This window comes from Momordica charantia (genome assembly GCF_013281855.1).
Source record: "Momordica charantia cultivar OHB3-1 chromosome 9 unlocalized genomic scaffold, Mcharantia_2.0 BLBB01000009.1, whole genome shotgun sequence".
In the NCBI taxonomy this organism is placed as follows: Eukaryota; Viridiplantae; Streptophyta; class Magnoliopsida; order Cucurbitales; family Cucurbitaceae; genus Momordica; species Momordica charantia.
Window position 1 is genome coordinate 12,535,424 of NW_028275167.1, and position 17,852 is coordinate 12,553,275.

A 17,852-nucleotide genomic window follows, 5' to 3' on the forward strand; every position below is an offset into this window, starting at 1 on the left:
GTCAATGAGTTTGACCGATTAATCTTGCATCGTTGGAGCTTCGGATCTGTAGGTCCATTAGGTTCCCTTGCTAGCTCATAACGGGTAATATGAGGATCAAGTTTTTGGAAGAATTTGAATTGTTCAAATTACTTAAGGGATTATATGTATATTGATACATTATAATATATAGTTAATTATAAATTAAAACTATGTATTATGAGAGAAACTATTTGAATGAGATTCAAATAAAATTAATATGAATAAGATTCATATTAAAACTATAAGTTAAAAATAATGTGCATAAGATGTACATTAGAACTATAGGTTATAGGAGAGAAATGTTATAGAATATGATTCTATTTTTGTGATAAATAATTAAGTGTTAATTATTTATTTGATTTATATATATATATATATATATTAATTATTAATTAGATTAATAATTAATAATTATTTATTAATTAATATGATTAATTAATAAATTAATTTTTATATTTTAATTATTATATATATATGTTATATATATTAATTATTTATATATATATATTATTAATATTATTAATATTAATAATATTAAACTCCCTTGCAAAATTGCAGGGGAGTAGGAGGTTAGTGTGACGTGGGCCCCACGTCACCACTTTTGTTTTGTTTTTGCAGTTCTGCAAAAACACAGTACACTCAAGAAGAACTCCCAACCCGTTTTCTCTCGATCAAGAAGAACTCTCTCAAGCTCTCCCTTTCGTTCCAAACGATTGCTCCCACCAGCACGATCCCAAGACCCAAGAGGATAGCGAGGAAGACACAGTGGTGGTGTTCGAGGGAAACTCGTTGAAGAAACGTTCTTCAAAGGTATTGAATTTCCTCTGTATTTTTCTTCTGTAAAATTCAATTTTGTATCCCGAAAATCAGCAACGAAAGTCTGCTTCTGCTCCGGGACTAACATCCCTTCAGTGCTAACCTCAGAGTTTTTATGGTGCAATTGCCTATTCCAACCATTATCGAGATGCAAAGCTGTTGGAGGTGTCGCATGCATTGACAGTGATGACTGTGGAGATGTCTCTACTGCATCACAGAGTTATCTTCACCTTGACCTTTGACGTTTCCTCTGCCACTGCCCCTTCCCCTTCCTCATCCCCTGATCAATGGAGCTTTGGTTATAACTATCATCGTATGTACAGGTGGAGAAGCATACTCTTTATCCTGTTGGTTTTCTGTGTCATTAGCATCATGAGCAGAACTCGGAGTTGTTGTGATTGGAAAAGTTGCAATGACAGGTTGTTTTCCTTTGAGGTGACAGGTTTCTCCGATCATCTCCAAAACTTTGACACAGGTTGTTTGTATGCTCTCCAGTGATTTCATAGCTGCATCACCAGTAAAAGAATCGAGTGCACATGCACGCTACTGATTATAAATAGTTGTCAAAATTTGTACCTGCCAAGAAAATTATGGATTTCTTGTCAAGTTAATTAAAAAATTATGACAAAAACGATAGATTCTTTTTTATAGGAAAGAATCAATAACATCAATAGGTTCGAAACAATTCATACTATTAAATTATAGTTTGATTTATTTTAAAGGTTTCCTATTTTATTTAGGTTAGGGTTTTATTGTTCTAATAGGTAAGTATTTCCTTATCCTAATAGGCAAGAATTTCTTGTTAGTTTCTTCTTTGTGACTGCTATTTATATAGCCTTGTATCAATCATTTGGAATGTTTTGTGTCCATTAGGATTTTGTACCCATCAGGGTTTGAAGTTTTGAACATTTTTTTGCAAGTGTTCATTGTAACCAACCCACTGCATTATCGCAGCCATCGCTACCACTCGCCGCTGCTGCCGCCGCTCGATTCCACCATCGTCGCTCGCTACTGCCGCCGCTGACGCTGTCCTATTCATGGATTCTGTTCGCGGGTTCATTCATGATTTGTAAATCGGGGTGCTGTCTTGCCGTGCTGCTTGCCGTCGTTCGCACTTCCGTCGCCGTCTGTCGCTGCCGATAGTCGCCCGTCGTCGTTCATCAGGTTGCCCCCCTTCACCGTTCGGCATGTTGCCAGCTGCTCAGTGTGGTTGTCGTGCGCATCTGTTAGGGTTTCTGCTTCTGAACATTTGCCCGTTCGATCAGTCCGGTTAAATCAACCCGATTCGGTCGGTTCGGTTCAGATAGTCTGGTTCAATTAATCCGGTTCAGCCAGTTCTGTAGTTGGTTCGATTCTCTCAGTTCGGTTAGTCTGGTTTGGCTCCTTTACGCTCGGTTCAATTTGTTGTTGGGCTGGTTCAGTGTTTTCGGTCTGGTTCAGTTCATTGTCGGATCGTTTTGACAAGTTTCCGTTCGTTTCAGTCAGATTTGGTTCTGTTCGTCATATTTTGGTTCGATTCAACTGGTTTTAATTCGGTTCAGCCCTCTTTCGGTTCGGTTCAGTGCTGATTTTTCAGTTTTGTGCGTGGATCTCCATTTTTGAGTTGCTGTTTAGTCTTGGTATCAATGTCACAATCGTCCAAAATTACAAAAAAGTTGGACATATATGAGATCAAACAATTAATGAGCTTCTTAAAAACTTTGGATAATGCTCCTAGTCAAGGTACAGGTTCGGTAACTTCGACGAGTACAACTTCTCAGCCTAAACGTTGACCTGGATTATTGATTCTGGTGCAACCAGACCATATGACGAATAGTAATTGTCATTTTATCTCTTATAGTATTTGTCCGAGCAATAAAGAAATTTCTACAGCAGATGGTACCTTAATAACAGTGGCTGGTCAAGGAGACATCAAGATAAATTCAAACATTACTTTAAAGAATGTGCTTCATATACCACGTTTAACTCTTAATTTGATATCGGTAAAGAATTTGATCAAAGATTTAGGTTGCAGAGTAATTTTTTCTGATTCTTCTTATATTTTACAGGACCAGGGCAATGAGAAGATTATTGGACTTGCTAATGAAAAAGATGGACTTTATTATCTTAATGAACTTGTCGGTCAGACTAGTGTTTCAGTCTCCTTCACCTCACAAACTCATCACCCTTCAAGTAAGCTTTTGTCGAATTATTATAGACTAGGACATCTTTCATTTCGAACTGTTAAAATATTGTTTCCCGATTTATTCCAAAATCTTAATCCTAAGTCAATTCAATTGTGAAGTTTGTGAATTCGCTAAACATAAGCGTGTACCCTTCCCTAGTAATAATAAACGAATATCAGTTCCCTTCTCTCTTATTCATACTGATGTTTGGGGTCCCTCCAATGTTCCAAATGTTTCCAAATTTCGTTGGTTTATTGTGTTCATTGATGACTGTACTCGAGTCTCATGAGTTTATCTTTTAAAACAAAAATTCGATGTTAGTTATACCATTCAAACATTCTTTCATATGATAGAAAACTAATTCGGAATCAAACCCAAACGATTCCGCTCTAACAATGTTTGAGATTACTTCAATCAAAACTTAACATCATTCTTTCAAAAAAATGGAGTCATCCATGAGTCGTCTTGTGTGGACACTCCTCAACAGAATGGAGTGGTTGAAAGAAAAATTGGTCACATCCTTTCTGTGATACATGTCATTCTTTTTCAAAGAAATGTTCCTAAGTCCTTCTGGAGGGAAGCTGTGTTAACAACCATTTATTTAATCAATCGGCTACCATCTGCTATTCTAGACCATCAAATTCCTATGAATATCCTATCAAAATATTATCCTAATTTTCGAACAACAAATAACTTGACTCCTCGAGTATTTGGTTTTGTAGCCTTTGTTCATGTTCACAGTCATCAACGAGGTAAACTTGATCCACGAGCACTCAAGTGTATTTTTGTCGGATACAGGGATATAAATGCTATCATCCTTCTTCAAAAAGGTTCTTCATCTCTGCTGATGTTACCTTTTATGAAGACACCAGCTTCTTTACCTCACCTTATCTTCATGGGGAGGAACTATTATTGGAAGATAAGGATTTGCCCATTCCCAACCTCACATTTCCTATATCAAATCCTTTACCACCACCCTTAGACACCTTACCAGGACCATCTAACCCTTCTACTACTACACCATTACAGGTTTATTCAAGAAGGAACACTGAAAAAGATAAGCAAGTCCAAGAGTCTGAACATATCCCTGTAACTGAAATTGACGAGAAAATAATCAATGATGAATCAGACATTATAGTATCTACTAATGATGAGTCAAAAATTACAATATCGAGTAATGATGAGTCAGACATGGATTTGCCGATTGCTTTAAGGAAGGGAAAATAGACTTGTACTCAATATCCATTGTCTCACTTTGTATCATATGACAAACTCTCAAGTCAGTAAAGAAGTTTTATGGTTAACCTTACTCAGATAAATACTCCAAAAACATATATGGAGGCAATACAACATGAAGAATGGAGGCAAGCAATGAATCTTGAAATGCAGGCTTTAGAAAAAAATAAAACATGAGAGTTGGTTACTATGCCTAAAGATAAGAAAGCTGTAGGATGTCGATGGATATATACTGTAAAGTATAAAGCAGATGGAACACTCGAGAGGTACAAAGCACGGTTGGTTGCTAAGTGATATACTCAAACATATGGAGTTGATTACCTTGAAACCTTTGCGCCTGTTGCCAAGATGAACACAGTACGAATACTTCTATCTCTTGCTGTAAATCATGGATGGGACATGTTACAATATGATGTAAAAAATGCTTTTCTACATGGTGATCTTGAAGAAGAAATTTATATGGAGATTCCACCTGGGTATCAGCAAGTAGGAAATAAAGTTTGTAAATTAAAAAAGGCATTGTATGAATTAAAGCAATCTCCTAGGGCATGATTTGGTAGATTTTCTTAAGTTATGAGGAAGATGGACTATAAACAAAGTCAAGGAGATCATACATTGTTCATAAAACATTCTGCTACAGGGGGAGTAACAGCATTGATTGTTTATGTGGATGATATTATCGTCACTGGCAATGATAATAATGAACAAGATAAACTGAGAAATTGTTTAATCCAAGAGTTTGAAGTTAAAGAACTAGGAAGACTGAAATATTTTCTTGGAATAGAAGTAGCCTATTCTAAACAAGGCATATTCTTATCACAACAGAAATATGTGATTGACTTAATTTCTGAAACAGGAAAGCTTGACAGCAGACCAATAGAAACACCAATTGATCAAAACCATAGATTATGTGCATCTGAAGAGAGTCCTCCAGTAAATAAGGAAACTTACCAAAGGTTAGTTGGAGAATTAATATATCTTTCTCATACGAGACCAGACATTGTGTATGCTGTAGGGGTGGTTAGTCAATTTATGCATGGTCTAAAAGAAATTCATCTTCAAGCTGTGTACCGAATACTCCATTATTTGAAGAACTCCATTGGGAGATGATTGTTGTTTAAGAAAGGCGAGAAACTCAATCTAGAAGTTTATACAGATGCAGATTATGTAGGATCGATAGACAATAGAAAATCCACTTCTGGCTATTGTACTTTCTTAGGTGAGAACTTAGTGACATGGAGAAGTAAAAAACAAAATGTAGTTGCAAGATCAAGTTCAGAAGCGGAATTTAGAGCAATGGCATTGGGCATCTAGTAATTACTGTGGATAAAGATTAATTTTAGAAGATTTGAAGATTCCATGGAAAGGACCTATGAAACTTTATTGTGATAACAAGTCTGCCATCAGTATTGCACATAATCCGGCTCAACATGATAGAACTAAGCATGTTGAAGTTGATAGACACTTCGTAAAAGAAAAGTTAGATAGCGGCCTCATATGTACTCCATTTGTACCAACAAACAATCAAATAGTAGAACCCGATCTGGATGATGCCATTCTACGATACCAAAAAAAATTAGCAGAGCAATCATCCGCCACACATGCTGGTCTCTAAGAATTGAATCTGGTAGCGATGCAAGATGCAGAAGTATCAGGTTGCTAGATCATATGCATTTTGTAAAAAATACCAAAGAGAAGACTCGAGATAAATGAATAACAAGGCACCGTCTTCCTTTCCCCCTCTAAAAAAACTCTCATCTTTTTGAAAATAGATCTTTTAAGGACCAATTTCTAATTTCTTCCCATTTTAACTATATTTGTTTTCTACCATTCAACCAATGTAAAAAAGAAAAAAGAAAGAAGAAAGAAGAAAGAAGAAAAAAGAAAAGAAGAAAGAAGAAAAAAGAAATTCATAAAAGAGAATTCCTATCATTAATAAAGGAAACAGGCAGTTATTAGGTAGCAAATTCCCAGCAATTGAAGTTGGAACAGGAAGCAACATCAGCTGCTGAAAAAGAAACTTAATTTTACAAAGATTCGTAATCGTAACATCTACCACCTGGTTTTACAAAGATCCATCGAGATCACTTCAAATGGACTTATTTATCTATATTAACAAAGTTTCTGTACTAAAGTTTGCAAAATGAAGCATCACTATATTGTAGATTTCAATCATCATTATCATGAGGATGAACAAAGGAACGCGATAACAGGTAAAATCAAGAACCTATCTGTTTGCTGATCCAGCTGGTCCCTGTAAAATATTAATGCTCTGTGGGGATTATCTCTACCAATTACAGGTGCCCGCCATCTAATACAATAGAAAACAAATCTCTCTAGAATGAATAGTGGAGTAAAAGTGATGTGCACTTCAATCCAACAGCAGAGACATACCTGCATCCTAATGGATCTGCTGGTAATTGTTCGTCATCTAAAATAGAATCCCCGACAATGGAAGTCCTGTTCTTCTCAACCTTCATATCCCGTATAACTTCTCTTTGTCCTTTACTGGATACCTTCTCTTTGCCCTTTACTAACCAACCTTTCTGGCCGGCCAATCTTTAAATGTTCTCATGCCCATATCTATAGAAATAATAGATAATAAAACCATAAGCATAAAGCATGGGCACACAATTTGGTATCTACTCGAGATACTCGTTCAATTTATGAGCAATTATGTGCAATTTTGATTCAAGAAAAAAACTGAATATGAATACTCACACACCTGCAACAGAATAAGAGGGCCAGAAATCTCATTGGCCCCTTTCTTACTACCTCGGCAAAGCTCCCTCTCCCTATATAAATGAGCGAGGACTGCAGTTCCCCAACTAAATTGCTCCACACTTGACAAATCTCTCAGAAAAGGTAGGAATATCAACTGGACATCAGCTCCGGACTTATCTGGGAAGAGAACACCACCCATCAAACCCAAAATATACGCCCATAGCGTTGTAATGTAACCTCATCTGCATTGGGTGGAGGCTCATGGAAATGAGCTTGCAACCAACTAACCTTAAGGGCTGAACCATGGAGCCCACTTGCATCAGGCCTCAAGCCTAATAGCTCCTCACACTGGAGATCAGTATTTCCAGTCAACTACCCAGCCATTTATTCGTAAACCTAACAATAATGCTACATCTTGTAGTGTGACAGTACTCTCACCAATCGTAAAATGGAAAGTATGAGTTTCTTGCTGCCACCTCTCAGCCAATGCTGTTATCAAAGGCCAATCAATTTGTAAGAACCCAACCCTATGTACCCCATAAAATCCAACCTTGATGATAAGTTGACGGACACAATGATCCAATTGCCAATCTTTGATCATTGCTGCTAGTCGCTGTCTACAAGTTAACACACTAGGTCCCTACAAGTTAGGAAGCTCGTCAATTAAAATATGCAATGTATTTTTGACGTATATACAAGCTCTACAGATAAACTACAAAAGTAGATCAGACCTCCCCCGCCCATATGGCTTCAAATCTATGCTGATTTTGTAGAACAAGAACAGATTTGTCTACTGGTCCCGGATCTAAAAGGCTTTCAACTTGGGCATCACGTGTGGCCATCTCGTCTGTTGTCTATAAAAACACAATGCATATAAAACACTTGTTAGCATGTTAACAGCAAGAATAAGAAACAATCTCAAATGACACAAATGGTCTAGCATATACCTGGTTATCAACAGTGGTTGGTTCTGCAACATTTATGGGTTATGATCGCAGGGTGGCTCTCTTTCAACATATAGCTCCAGACAATTAGTTCCTGGTTGTCGTGCCACGTCAAACATGATATCTACGGACTCATCGTCATCAATTGGCACAGGTATGTATTCTCTACAGGCTGGATACCGACATATTATCTTCAATTTAAACGGTTTCTTGTTGAATCCAGTAACCCCATAGATCCTATCCATCAACTCGTGTGTTATGCCGTAGCTAACTCGGATGGGCTTTGGTGCAGCACCTTCAGAAGAAATGCCATGTGGTCCACTAGTTCTCTTTCCCATTCCAGTAACACATGAGGGTAACACCTTGCCTACTCATCTTCTCCCATTCACTAACTTAAAAGAAAAAGTAATCCAGGCAGATATCCTAGTGAAATAACATGGGCATTCCAACCAATGCAGGATCAAACATTCATGCAAAATGAAAGAGCCACAAGATATCATGATTTTCAAAAGTCTTATGTAATATATGACTTTGGGGACATAATATTTTGGAATCTTTCTAAATCATTTCTTAATGTCATTAACTAATGCACTATCTAATGCTCGCACACCTAAAGATTGCTATACCATTGGCCTAATGAAAAAATTGAGAGCCACCAGATGTAACCGTTAATGATGAATAAACCACCACCCAACCCAAAAGCTTAAACTGATGGGTTGGGTAAACTTAATTCATTTATATGGATTCTCAGTACTCCACCTCACTCGTGGGCTTGGATAATTGCACAAGACCCAACAAGTGGAAATCATTATAAATGGGGAGGAAACAACAATGGAGGGGTTCAAACACAGGACACCTCTCGCTCTGATACCATGTTAATTGATAAGAAAAATAATTATAAATTTACTTAATACTTTAAAGAGTTGATACAAGAGTATAAATAGCAACTACAAAGAAGAAAAGAGAACGAGACCCATGCCTATTAGGATAAGTAAACACTTACCTATTAGAACAAGGAAACCCTCCTAAATAGAAAATTAAAAAGAAAATTAAAAGATAGTAAATATAATTTAACAGTAACAAAACGACGAATTGCCTTCATTTTTTCTACTACCCAAGTCTTAAATGAGTATGGGGTTTCAGGAACACAAGTAAAATATAGAATCAAATAGTTATCAGACCAAAAACAATGTTGCAATTAAATTTTTCCTCCAAAGTCTTTGGAAGCTCACACTAATAAGGCACAATCATAAGCAGCCAATTTAGGTGCAATACAAACATGGGGTCAAAGAAACGAGATTTCTTAAACTGCATGCAGTTTTCTACAGTATTTTAGAAGGATAAGCATGAGATGGGTTGTAATTTTCTTCTGATTCTCGCTAAAAGCTACGTAACAAAGATAAACACACGTCTTATTGGGGGTGCACTAATGTAAATCTCAATATCTTTATCACAGTTCATCTTTATTTCTTGCTCTTGCAGGTAAGACTTTTTAATATCAGATAATTCCCACGACTACCTCAAAACGTTGATAAATGGAAAGCATATATCGTTGGATATTTAGAGTAGAACTTTTGATTTGTTCCATTTTAGTCTTTGAGCTTAAAACAATAACCATTTTGGTCTTGAACTTTTATAATATCTATTTTAGTTCCAAAATTTTCAAAAAATAATCCTTTGGTCCATACTATATTTTTCCACCTAACATCTGCTTCACAATACTTGCATTCAACCTCTGTTGTTTAAATACATGCTCACGTTAATGTATTCATACACATACTCGAACCCACATTGTTAATTTGTTAAAAGAAGAATAAAGATAAGAACCAAAATGGTTATTTTTTAAAGTTCAGAGACTAAAATAGACATTTTGAAAGTTTAATGACCAATTTTTCTTTTTTTTTTTTTTTGGCATGAGAAACCAAACTTTTATTGAGAAAATAATGGAAAAGAAAAAAAAAGGTCCAAAATAACAAGAGTTCAAGTACCAAAATGGAACGACCCTAAAAGTTCATAGACTAGAATGATATTTAAACCAAAGGTAAACAACAAAGAAAGGAAAAGTGAGGAGAAATAATTGCAAATTTGTACGAGGTCACACTTTGAGTATGTCCTGTCGTTCACAAACTCAACAAGTTTACTATGAAAATGATCACAAAAATACAAGTAAAATAGAAACCTCGAGTACACAACTCTCAAAATTTTGGCTTACCACTAAAAGAAATCCTGTCTACTACCTTTCGACATGCCTAAACCCAAAATATGTGTTTTCCATAAACTGCACCCCAAGAGAAACAAAAAAGTGCCTTTAAATAGGCTGAAGCAACATGCTACCTAGGAGTTATCTTTTTGCTCATTTCAACTCTCTACAGTTTGCTTTTATGTGACCCTTCTTGTGGCAGTAGTAGCACTCAATATCTTGCTTACCTTTTCCTCTACCTTTGTTGCCTTTGCCTTTACAAGGCTTATTGTCAATATTTTTCCCTCTCCCTTTGGCTTTGAAGCTTGAAATCGGAGTAAAAGTCACACCAAAATCCCTTCTACGAATCTCTTCTGCAAAAGCTGCATCTATAATATCTACAATTTTCAACTTTCCAGTACCAAAAGAGTAGGTTGTAGTTACTTTCATTACTTCCCAACTATCGGGTAAAGATATCAACAAAATGATAGCTTTCGGTTCTTCGTCGAATTCAACCTTCAGAGAGATTAACTTGTTGATTATCCTATTGAATTCATTCAAATGTTCAACAAAAGGCACACCATCGGCCATTTTTAAATCAAAGAGTTTTGTCAAAAGACAAAACTTGTTCGCATAGGGCTTCTCATATATGTCTGACAAGGTTTTCATCAGACCAACCGTCGTTGTCTCATTTACCACATGGTGAACGACGTTCTTTGACAAAGTCGAGCGAATAATTCCTAGTACTTTTCTGTCAAGATGCTTCCAATCTTCTTCTTTCATATCTTCTGGTTTTCCTTTCAATGGTAGATGAAATTTCTTGTCCATGACATATATAAAATCCTTTATCTGCATCTTCCAGTAATCAAAGTCTGTCCCATCAAATTTGTCAATAGTAAATCCATCAAAGCTAGCCATTGCTCTTCAAAGGTTCCTCGAGTTTAATGATGTGTTACCAGTTGTTGGAAATTTAGAGGGTTGCAGATCCAAAATTCCCTTTGGAAAGAGCCATAAAAAGATGAATAGGAAAGAAACAGAGAGAAAAAAAGGAAGACAACAACATCAAATTTATATACATTCACCATTAGAATGAAAACTGTCTTATTTTCAACAGACTCTCTAAGTTCTACTATGAAGAGATAGATAACATAAAAAATAATAACAGAGAATTATGCATTTCCCATTGTCCACATATAAAAACACCATGAAAGTGGCTTTACATAGGCTTGAGCAGATCCATATACACTTAATGGGGCTACAAGCACGCAGAACCAGAAACCAAACACGAAAAGAATTGGACTAAAACAATAAAAATCCTACAAACATAAAAAAAAAAAAAAAAAAAAAAAAGATCTTTCATAATATGATTCCCTAAAATCGAATGAAATCAAGCACACGAATAGAGACTCCATTTTGAGAAAACCAGCAAACAGTACGCAAAGCCAAAAGAAAAGTAGAAAAAAGTGTTGATTTGAAATTACCTTGGGTTAAATAGCGAGGGCGAATTACATTAAGGGAGTATCCGTTAAAACGGTATGAATAATGAAGCGTGCTCGAAATTCTGCAAGGATTACTGAATATGGCGCCTCTATAACCAGCGGGTTTAGGTGAGACCGCTATTTAAAACGGCGGCTGTTCTGAATTCACAGAGATTAGATATTGAAATATCCGTTAATCGGTGGATTTGGGATTTGGGATTTTTTACCCCGCCTTAAAGCTCTTTCTCTCGACTCACGTCCACTTTTTTAAATCATTCCATCAATCAAATAGTTTGGGAAAATGATTCATATGACCCTGGTAGGTTTCTATTTTGCTCAAATAACCCTGCCCCCTAAAATTGTTTTGAATGATCTACTTTATTATTTTAATTAATTTAAAAAGATTAAAATTACATTTGTACCCTTGAAGTCAAAAAAACCAACCGTTGGCATTTCCCCCTCTTTCTTTTCCCGTTCGTTTTCCTTCGTCTTCTTCTTCTTATCCTTTTCGATTACCTCCATTTCCTTCAACACAGAAAGCTTCGATTAGACGTTCCATTTCGTTTTGAAAGTAGCGTGGACATTGAAGGTTCGATTTCATTTTGTTTATTTCTTGTTTTCCTTTTCGATTTCGTTTTTTTCCATCGATTTCATCTTAAATTTCTAGCGGTTTTAGTTTCCGGCGAGTATTTGTACCGATTTCTGGTTGTTTGAGGTGTATGGGAGGTTGAAGATGACTGTCGTTGTGGGTTTTTCGAATGGGAGGTATTCTCGGGGTTATTTCGTAGGAAGTGGGTTAGGGCTTCAATTGTTTAGAATCTGGAGAATTCTCGGTGGGTTTCGTGCGAAATAGTTTAGGATTGCCAACGTTTTGGAGTTTGTTCTTAGGAATTTAATGATTTCTCGGTGGTTTTCGGGCAAATTAGGTTACGGATTTGGGAAATTATGAATTCTCGGGGTTTTTCGGGCGTGGTGGATATGCAGTTGGAGTATTATTTATCGGTTGGATAAATTCTCGGGGCATTTCGGCCATGGTGTGTTGGAAATCCTAATTTATTTATTTCGCCCGAAATGCCTCGAGAATTTTTACAGACAATAAATAACACTCTAAATTCCCGGGGCATTTCGGGCGAAATAAAGTGAAATTGTGGGAGATGTAGGATCTGGAAAAATTCTCGGGGCCCGTTCTCGCCCGGGAAAGTCCATGAGAATTTTTACAGGATTAATGATTCCCAAGCGAAAGGTTCGAGTTCATTAATACTGCCAAAATTCTCATGCACGACTTCGCCCGAAAATTGCCCCGAGAAAGTTGACAGAAATAGTTTTTTTTTTCGGGTTCGTTTAAGGATTGGTTGGTTATTAGCATATATTTATATGTATGGTTTTTCATTTTCTCTAATCATAGGATCTTTTATTTACTCATCTACAGGTTAATTCAAAATGGAAATGGTAGCTAAAATCCCTTCCTCATCCTATGCCTCCGCCAATTTGACATGTCTGTCGCACTTAGCGAAGACTACCGCAGCCATTAAGAGTAAATTGACCCCACCACAGCTTAGGATGTTTAGGAAAACTATATTCGTCCATCTCCTTGACTTAGACCTCGTATTTAATGGGCCACTGATACACAACATCCTACTTAGGGAGATCGAGGATAGTACACCTGACACCATTAGCTTCAACCTGTTTGGGAGTAAGGTGTCTTTTGGGCGGAGGGAGTTCAACATTATTTCTGGGCTTAAGTATGATAGAGGTCTAGTTAGAAAAGACACATCTCCCCACAGACTTAAGGCTCTTTACTTAATGATAGCAACGACGTTTTGTTGAGTGAATTTGAGAAGATTTATTTAGTCGCACGGTTCGAGGATGACTTCGACGCGGTCAAGGTATCTATTGTTTACTTAGTAGAGTTAGTTCTGTTGGGGAGAGAGAGGACCCTGAAGTACGACTATACATTGCTGGGAATAGTCGATGATTGGGAAACGTGCTGCAACCACGACTGGGGGATGTTGTCCTTTGATAAGACTATATATAGTCTGAAGCGCAGCCCGACGAAGAGGTCGAAGGATGGCGGGTTCAGGAAATCGTACAGTCTCTACGGTTTCCTTTGCGCGTTCCAGGTATGAGCCTATATACTTGTTTACAGTTTTCGTTCCTTTTAACCAATCAATAACGTCCAACACTTATATACTTACAGGTATGGGCCTACGAGACTATATCTTTCTTATCTGGACGTGTGGCCAATAAGGTAAATCCGGACGCCGTGCCACGGATTCTTCGATGGAGGTGCGGCCATTCAACTGCATGGCATGTGCTTGACAGAGAGATTTTTCGATCTAGCACAGTAAGTTCAATCTTGTTTATACCTATAAGTTTCTTTAAGTTCCATATTTATGCCGACACGTTCATTACCTTTGGCGTAGGGAAGAACTCGATCAATAGAAGCAACGGATGCTGAGACGACCTTTCTAGATAGGACGTTCGAACCACCGGAGCCCGAAGATGAGGACGAAGTCCCGCGCGAGAACAATGCTGCTGAACCATCAAGTGCACGTGCAGGACCAGAGAAGGACGACGGGAGACAAGGAGGGAATGTCGACGAAGGTGTCAGAGAAGACGTCCATGAAGAGGCTGAGGAGAAAGAGGAGAATAGACGTGGTAAGAAGGTACGCATGTCTAGTGTGCATCTGAGGAAAGTTGAGAAACGGATCAAGTGCATGGACAAGCGCATGGACGACGAGTTCGAAGGTATTAAGACTGAATTAAAATCCATCCGGAAGTTCTTGCGAAGAATCGCTAAGGTAATAACAGTTTTCACTTATAATAACTACGATGTCATTTTCATATAGCGATAACTAACTTGTTATCCATTGTATAGGGTTTGCCTGTCGACCCGAATGACATGAGAAGATGCAGCAGCCGTGATGGTACTAGACAAGGAGATGGTCCGAGTGATGGTCCTGGGCCAGGAGATGGTCCGAGTGATGCACCCAGTGGGGGACATAGTGATCGAGGTGATGGTCCTAAGGATGGCAATGGTTCTACACCATCTCCTAGGGACATGGACGACACGGATGACATGATCATCGATCCCCCCCATGTGATCGAGCAGGAGACAAAGGAACATCAGTCCGGCCAAACGACCGGGGACCAGGTTGAACCAGAACGCGAGGTATGTGTTCGTAATCTATAAGTTCAAATTCGATTATAAGCATGGTCTAACGAAGGTTACTCTACCCTGTATCAACAGCATTCACCTGCCTTGACGCGCAAGGAAGACATGGGTACAGAGGACGTGCACAAGGAAGATAGCCGTCTACATGCGCGTTGTGAGGCTGCCCCTCTCGAGCAGACTCTTGTTCAGAGCAGACAGGTGGACCATATTACGATCGATTCGCATCCGTTAGAGTCATCTATTGACACAAGGTATTTATTTTTGACTTTTCAACTCTAAACACAAGATTTTATTTGCTAACATAATTTATCCAAGACGAATACGCCGAGGACTTCAAGGACTCTGATGCGGAAGGGCCGGGAGCGACGTTGCAGCCAGACCTGGCGAACCCGTATCTCACTCGCATTACCTTTTCGAAACCCCAAATATGTGCTGTACTGGTATTTAGTTTTTTTCTAACAACAATGACTTATACAGGTGATCAATTCGTTGTTCATGTTCACGCGGAACAAGCTCGAGCAACGGCAGGACTTGTGTTCTCGAAGATTCACCACCGGTGACATTGTCCTTGCGGTATGTAATATATATATATATATATATATATATATATCTCATACGCTGACCGTTTTTACAAATTCATGTGCTAACCAAAATTTTTTATTCGTTGCAGAACTTTCTTCGACAAACAGACGGACTATATCAACGCATGACAGCCCCGAACACTGTACCTGCGAGAGTTGCAGCGGAATACGATTGGGCTGGGAAGTGTAAGACCATCATGAGCTATATGGACGGGACGCACACCGACTATCAGACACGATGGCTTGATCTGGATGCTGTTTACCTGCCATACAACATCGGTGGCAACCATTGGATTATGCTACACATCGATCTGCAGGAGGGTGAGATAAATGTGTGGGATTCGATGAGGTCGATGACACCCTTTCCAGCTCTGGAGTCCGAGTTAAGGCCGATGGCTGTTGTCCTACCGGCGTTGATGCACAGGGCCGGTGTTCAGGTACTGAGGCCGACACTATCGAATATGCCATGGCGCATTCGTCAAGTAACGTCCGCGTCCCAGCAAAGCGGGTCTGGTGACTGTGGGATGTTTTGCGTTAAATATTTCGAGTATGATGTAACAGGGTTAAATATGACCAGTTTAACTCAGGACAACATTAGTTTCTTTAGGGAGAAATTGGTCATAGAAATGTGGGCAAACCGATCTATATTTTGAATCTAATCCGCTTATTAGTACTATGCCATTATTTTATTACCTAGCTCTTACAAACTACTTATCTTGCTTCGTATAAGACAAATATGTTAAAAAAGCAATTTGATACATAAAACGAATCAATACAACATTGACCATTCATATTCCACCCAAAAGAACAAAGTATGGAAATCACTGAAACATTTCACGGGCGAAATCGGGCTATTCACAGGCAAGAAATATTTCAGTCAGTGCAAATGAAGTCACTGAAATATTTCTCGGGCGAGAATACGGCCATTTTGCTCGAAAAAGTTTTCATCCACTAGTGCGCTGGTCTCTGCACTATTTCACGGGCGAGAATATCATTATCCCGCCCGAGAACTGCATTCATGGCAAGATCTCATCAACATTTCGCCCGAATATATGATGATCAGATTCCAATACACAAAAAAGAAAATACATGGATATAAGTAAATCATACATCGAACTAAGACTCAGTTGTTCGTAATGGTTGGCGGCAAGTTTTCCTATTGTGAACTTGCATTCCACACCTGCTGTATTTATGTATCTGTTGAGGCTCGCCTGCTGATGGTATTCGTACTGTTTGCCGTCTCCCAACTCTTGCAACGAACTTCGGAGGCTCGATGGTGTACTCAACAAAGTCGTCGGGTAAAGGCCAGTCCTCCTCATCACCTAATGGGTAGATTGGCTCGGCGTACGTGTTAAGAAGTGTTTCTAATTTATACTTGGGCGAACACAGCGTGTATATACTAACATTACGATGCATGGTGGCAACGACAGCGTGGGAGCACGGGATCTGGTAGTAGTCAAACTGTTTACACGTACAACTCTTACTGTTTAGGTTGACACGCACCTTGCTGTTACCATCGTGTACCTCGTATTCGTAATTATCAATCGGTCTAATCGTATGTTGTCGAGCCTGCTCCACTGCACTCTTAACAATCCCCTCAACATAATCAGTTAGAATGGATGCTCTGGTCGATGCGTACGTCCGTTGTTCGTAATACCATCGTTGCAGAAGAGCCCCACAATGTTCTAATAGTGTAGTGACCGGCAAATATCGTGCGTGAACTAGAACTGCATTCATGGACTCTGCAATGTTAGTTGTCGTCTGATTATACCTCAATCTAGGTTGATATGCGCGTGACCATTTATCGAACCCGAGTTCCTCCAAGTACTGTCGCAGTTCTGGGAATCCCGCAAGCTGATTCCAATAATACCTGAAGGTAGACTTCTTGAATGCCTTAGCTGCTAGGAGGTATAGCCATTCAACGCCTTCGCTCCGAATCTTGAACTTATCATTCAAGTTCATCTGCACGTGATGCATGCAACTGACGTGTTCAGCAGTGGGGAAGACAGAAGTTACAGAGTTATTAATGTTCGGTGCCGGTCAGACACGAACACCAATCCTTCAACATCTCCAATACAACTCTTCACTCGCTCCAAGAACCAAGTCCAAGACTCGTCCGTTTCCCTGTCTACGATTCCAAATGCAAGTGGATATATCTGACTATTACTATCAACAGAGGAGGCTATCAATATCACACCTTTATATTTTCCCTTCAGATGTGCACCGTCAATGAAAAGTACGGCGCGAATGCAACTTCTAAACCCTCGAATAGAGCAGCCTAGGGCCATGAATGCATATTGGAAATATTTATCGTCCTCCAACTTCAATGAAAATACCGTGCCCAGGTTCACCGATTTCAACGCCTCACCGTATTTACGCAAAAGAGTGTACGACTTCTTCAGCGATCTCATTAGTAGTTCCAAAGCCCTCTTTCTCGCACGCCACGCCTTTTCATATCAAATGTTAACACCGTAATTTTTCCGCATGTCATTAACAATATCCTTCGGTCTATAACGTCGACTTACATCCTCAA

At 38.6% G+C, this 17,852-nt stretch overlaps 1 protein-coding gene and 1 pseudogene across 2 annotated transcripts; both read right to left on the reverse strand.

The window, feature by feature from the left end:
- Positions 1-613: 613 nt before the first annotated feature.
- On the reverse strand, positions 614-11,557 carry LOC111022286 (uncharacterized; annotated as a pseudogene). The gene is made up of 11 exons (XR_015787185.1): positions 7,910-11,557; positions 7,694-7,816; positions 6,964-7,602; positions 6,766-6,821; positions 6,633-6,734; positions 6,466-6,549; positions 5,753-5,897; positions 5,310-5,378; positions 4,560-4,617; positions 1,929-2,078; positions 614-1,343 (listed from the first exon to the last, which is right to left on the reverse strand). The product of XR_015787185.1 is annotated as an uncharacterized LOC111022286 (transcript).
- A 4,878-nt stretch (positions 11,558-16,435) lies between these two features.
- On the reverse strand, positions 16,436-17,281 carry LOC111022299 (uncharacterized). Its single transcript, XM_022299464.1, has one exon. It carries the CDS (start codon positions 17,279-17,281, stop codon positions 16,436-16,438), a length of 846 nt encoding a protein of 281 aa, XP_022155156.1.
- Between the last annotated feature and the right edge of the window lie 571 nt (positions 17,282-17,852).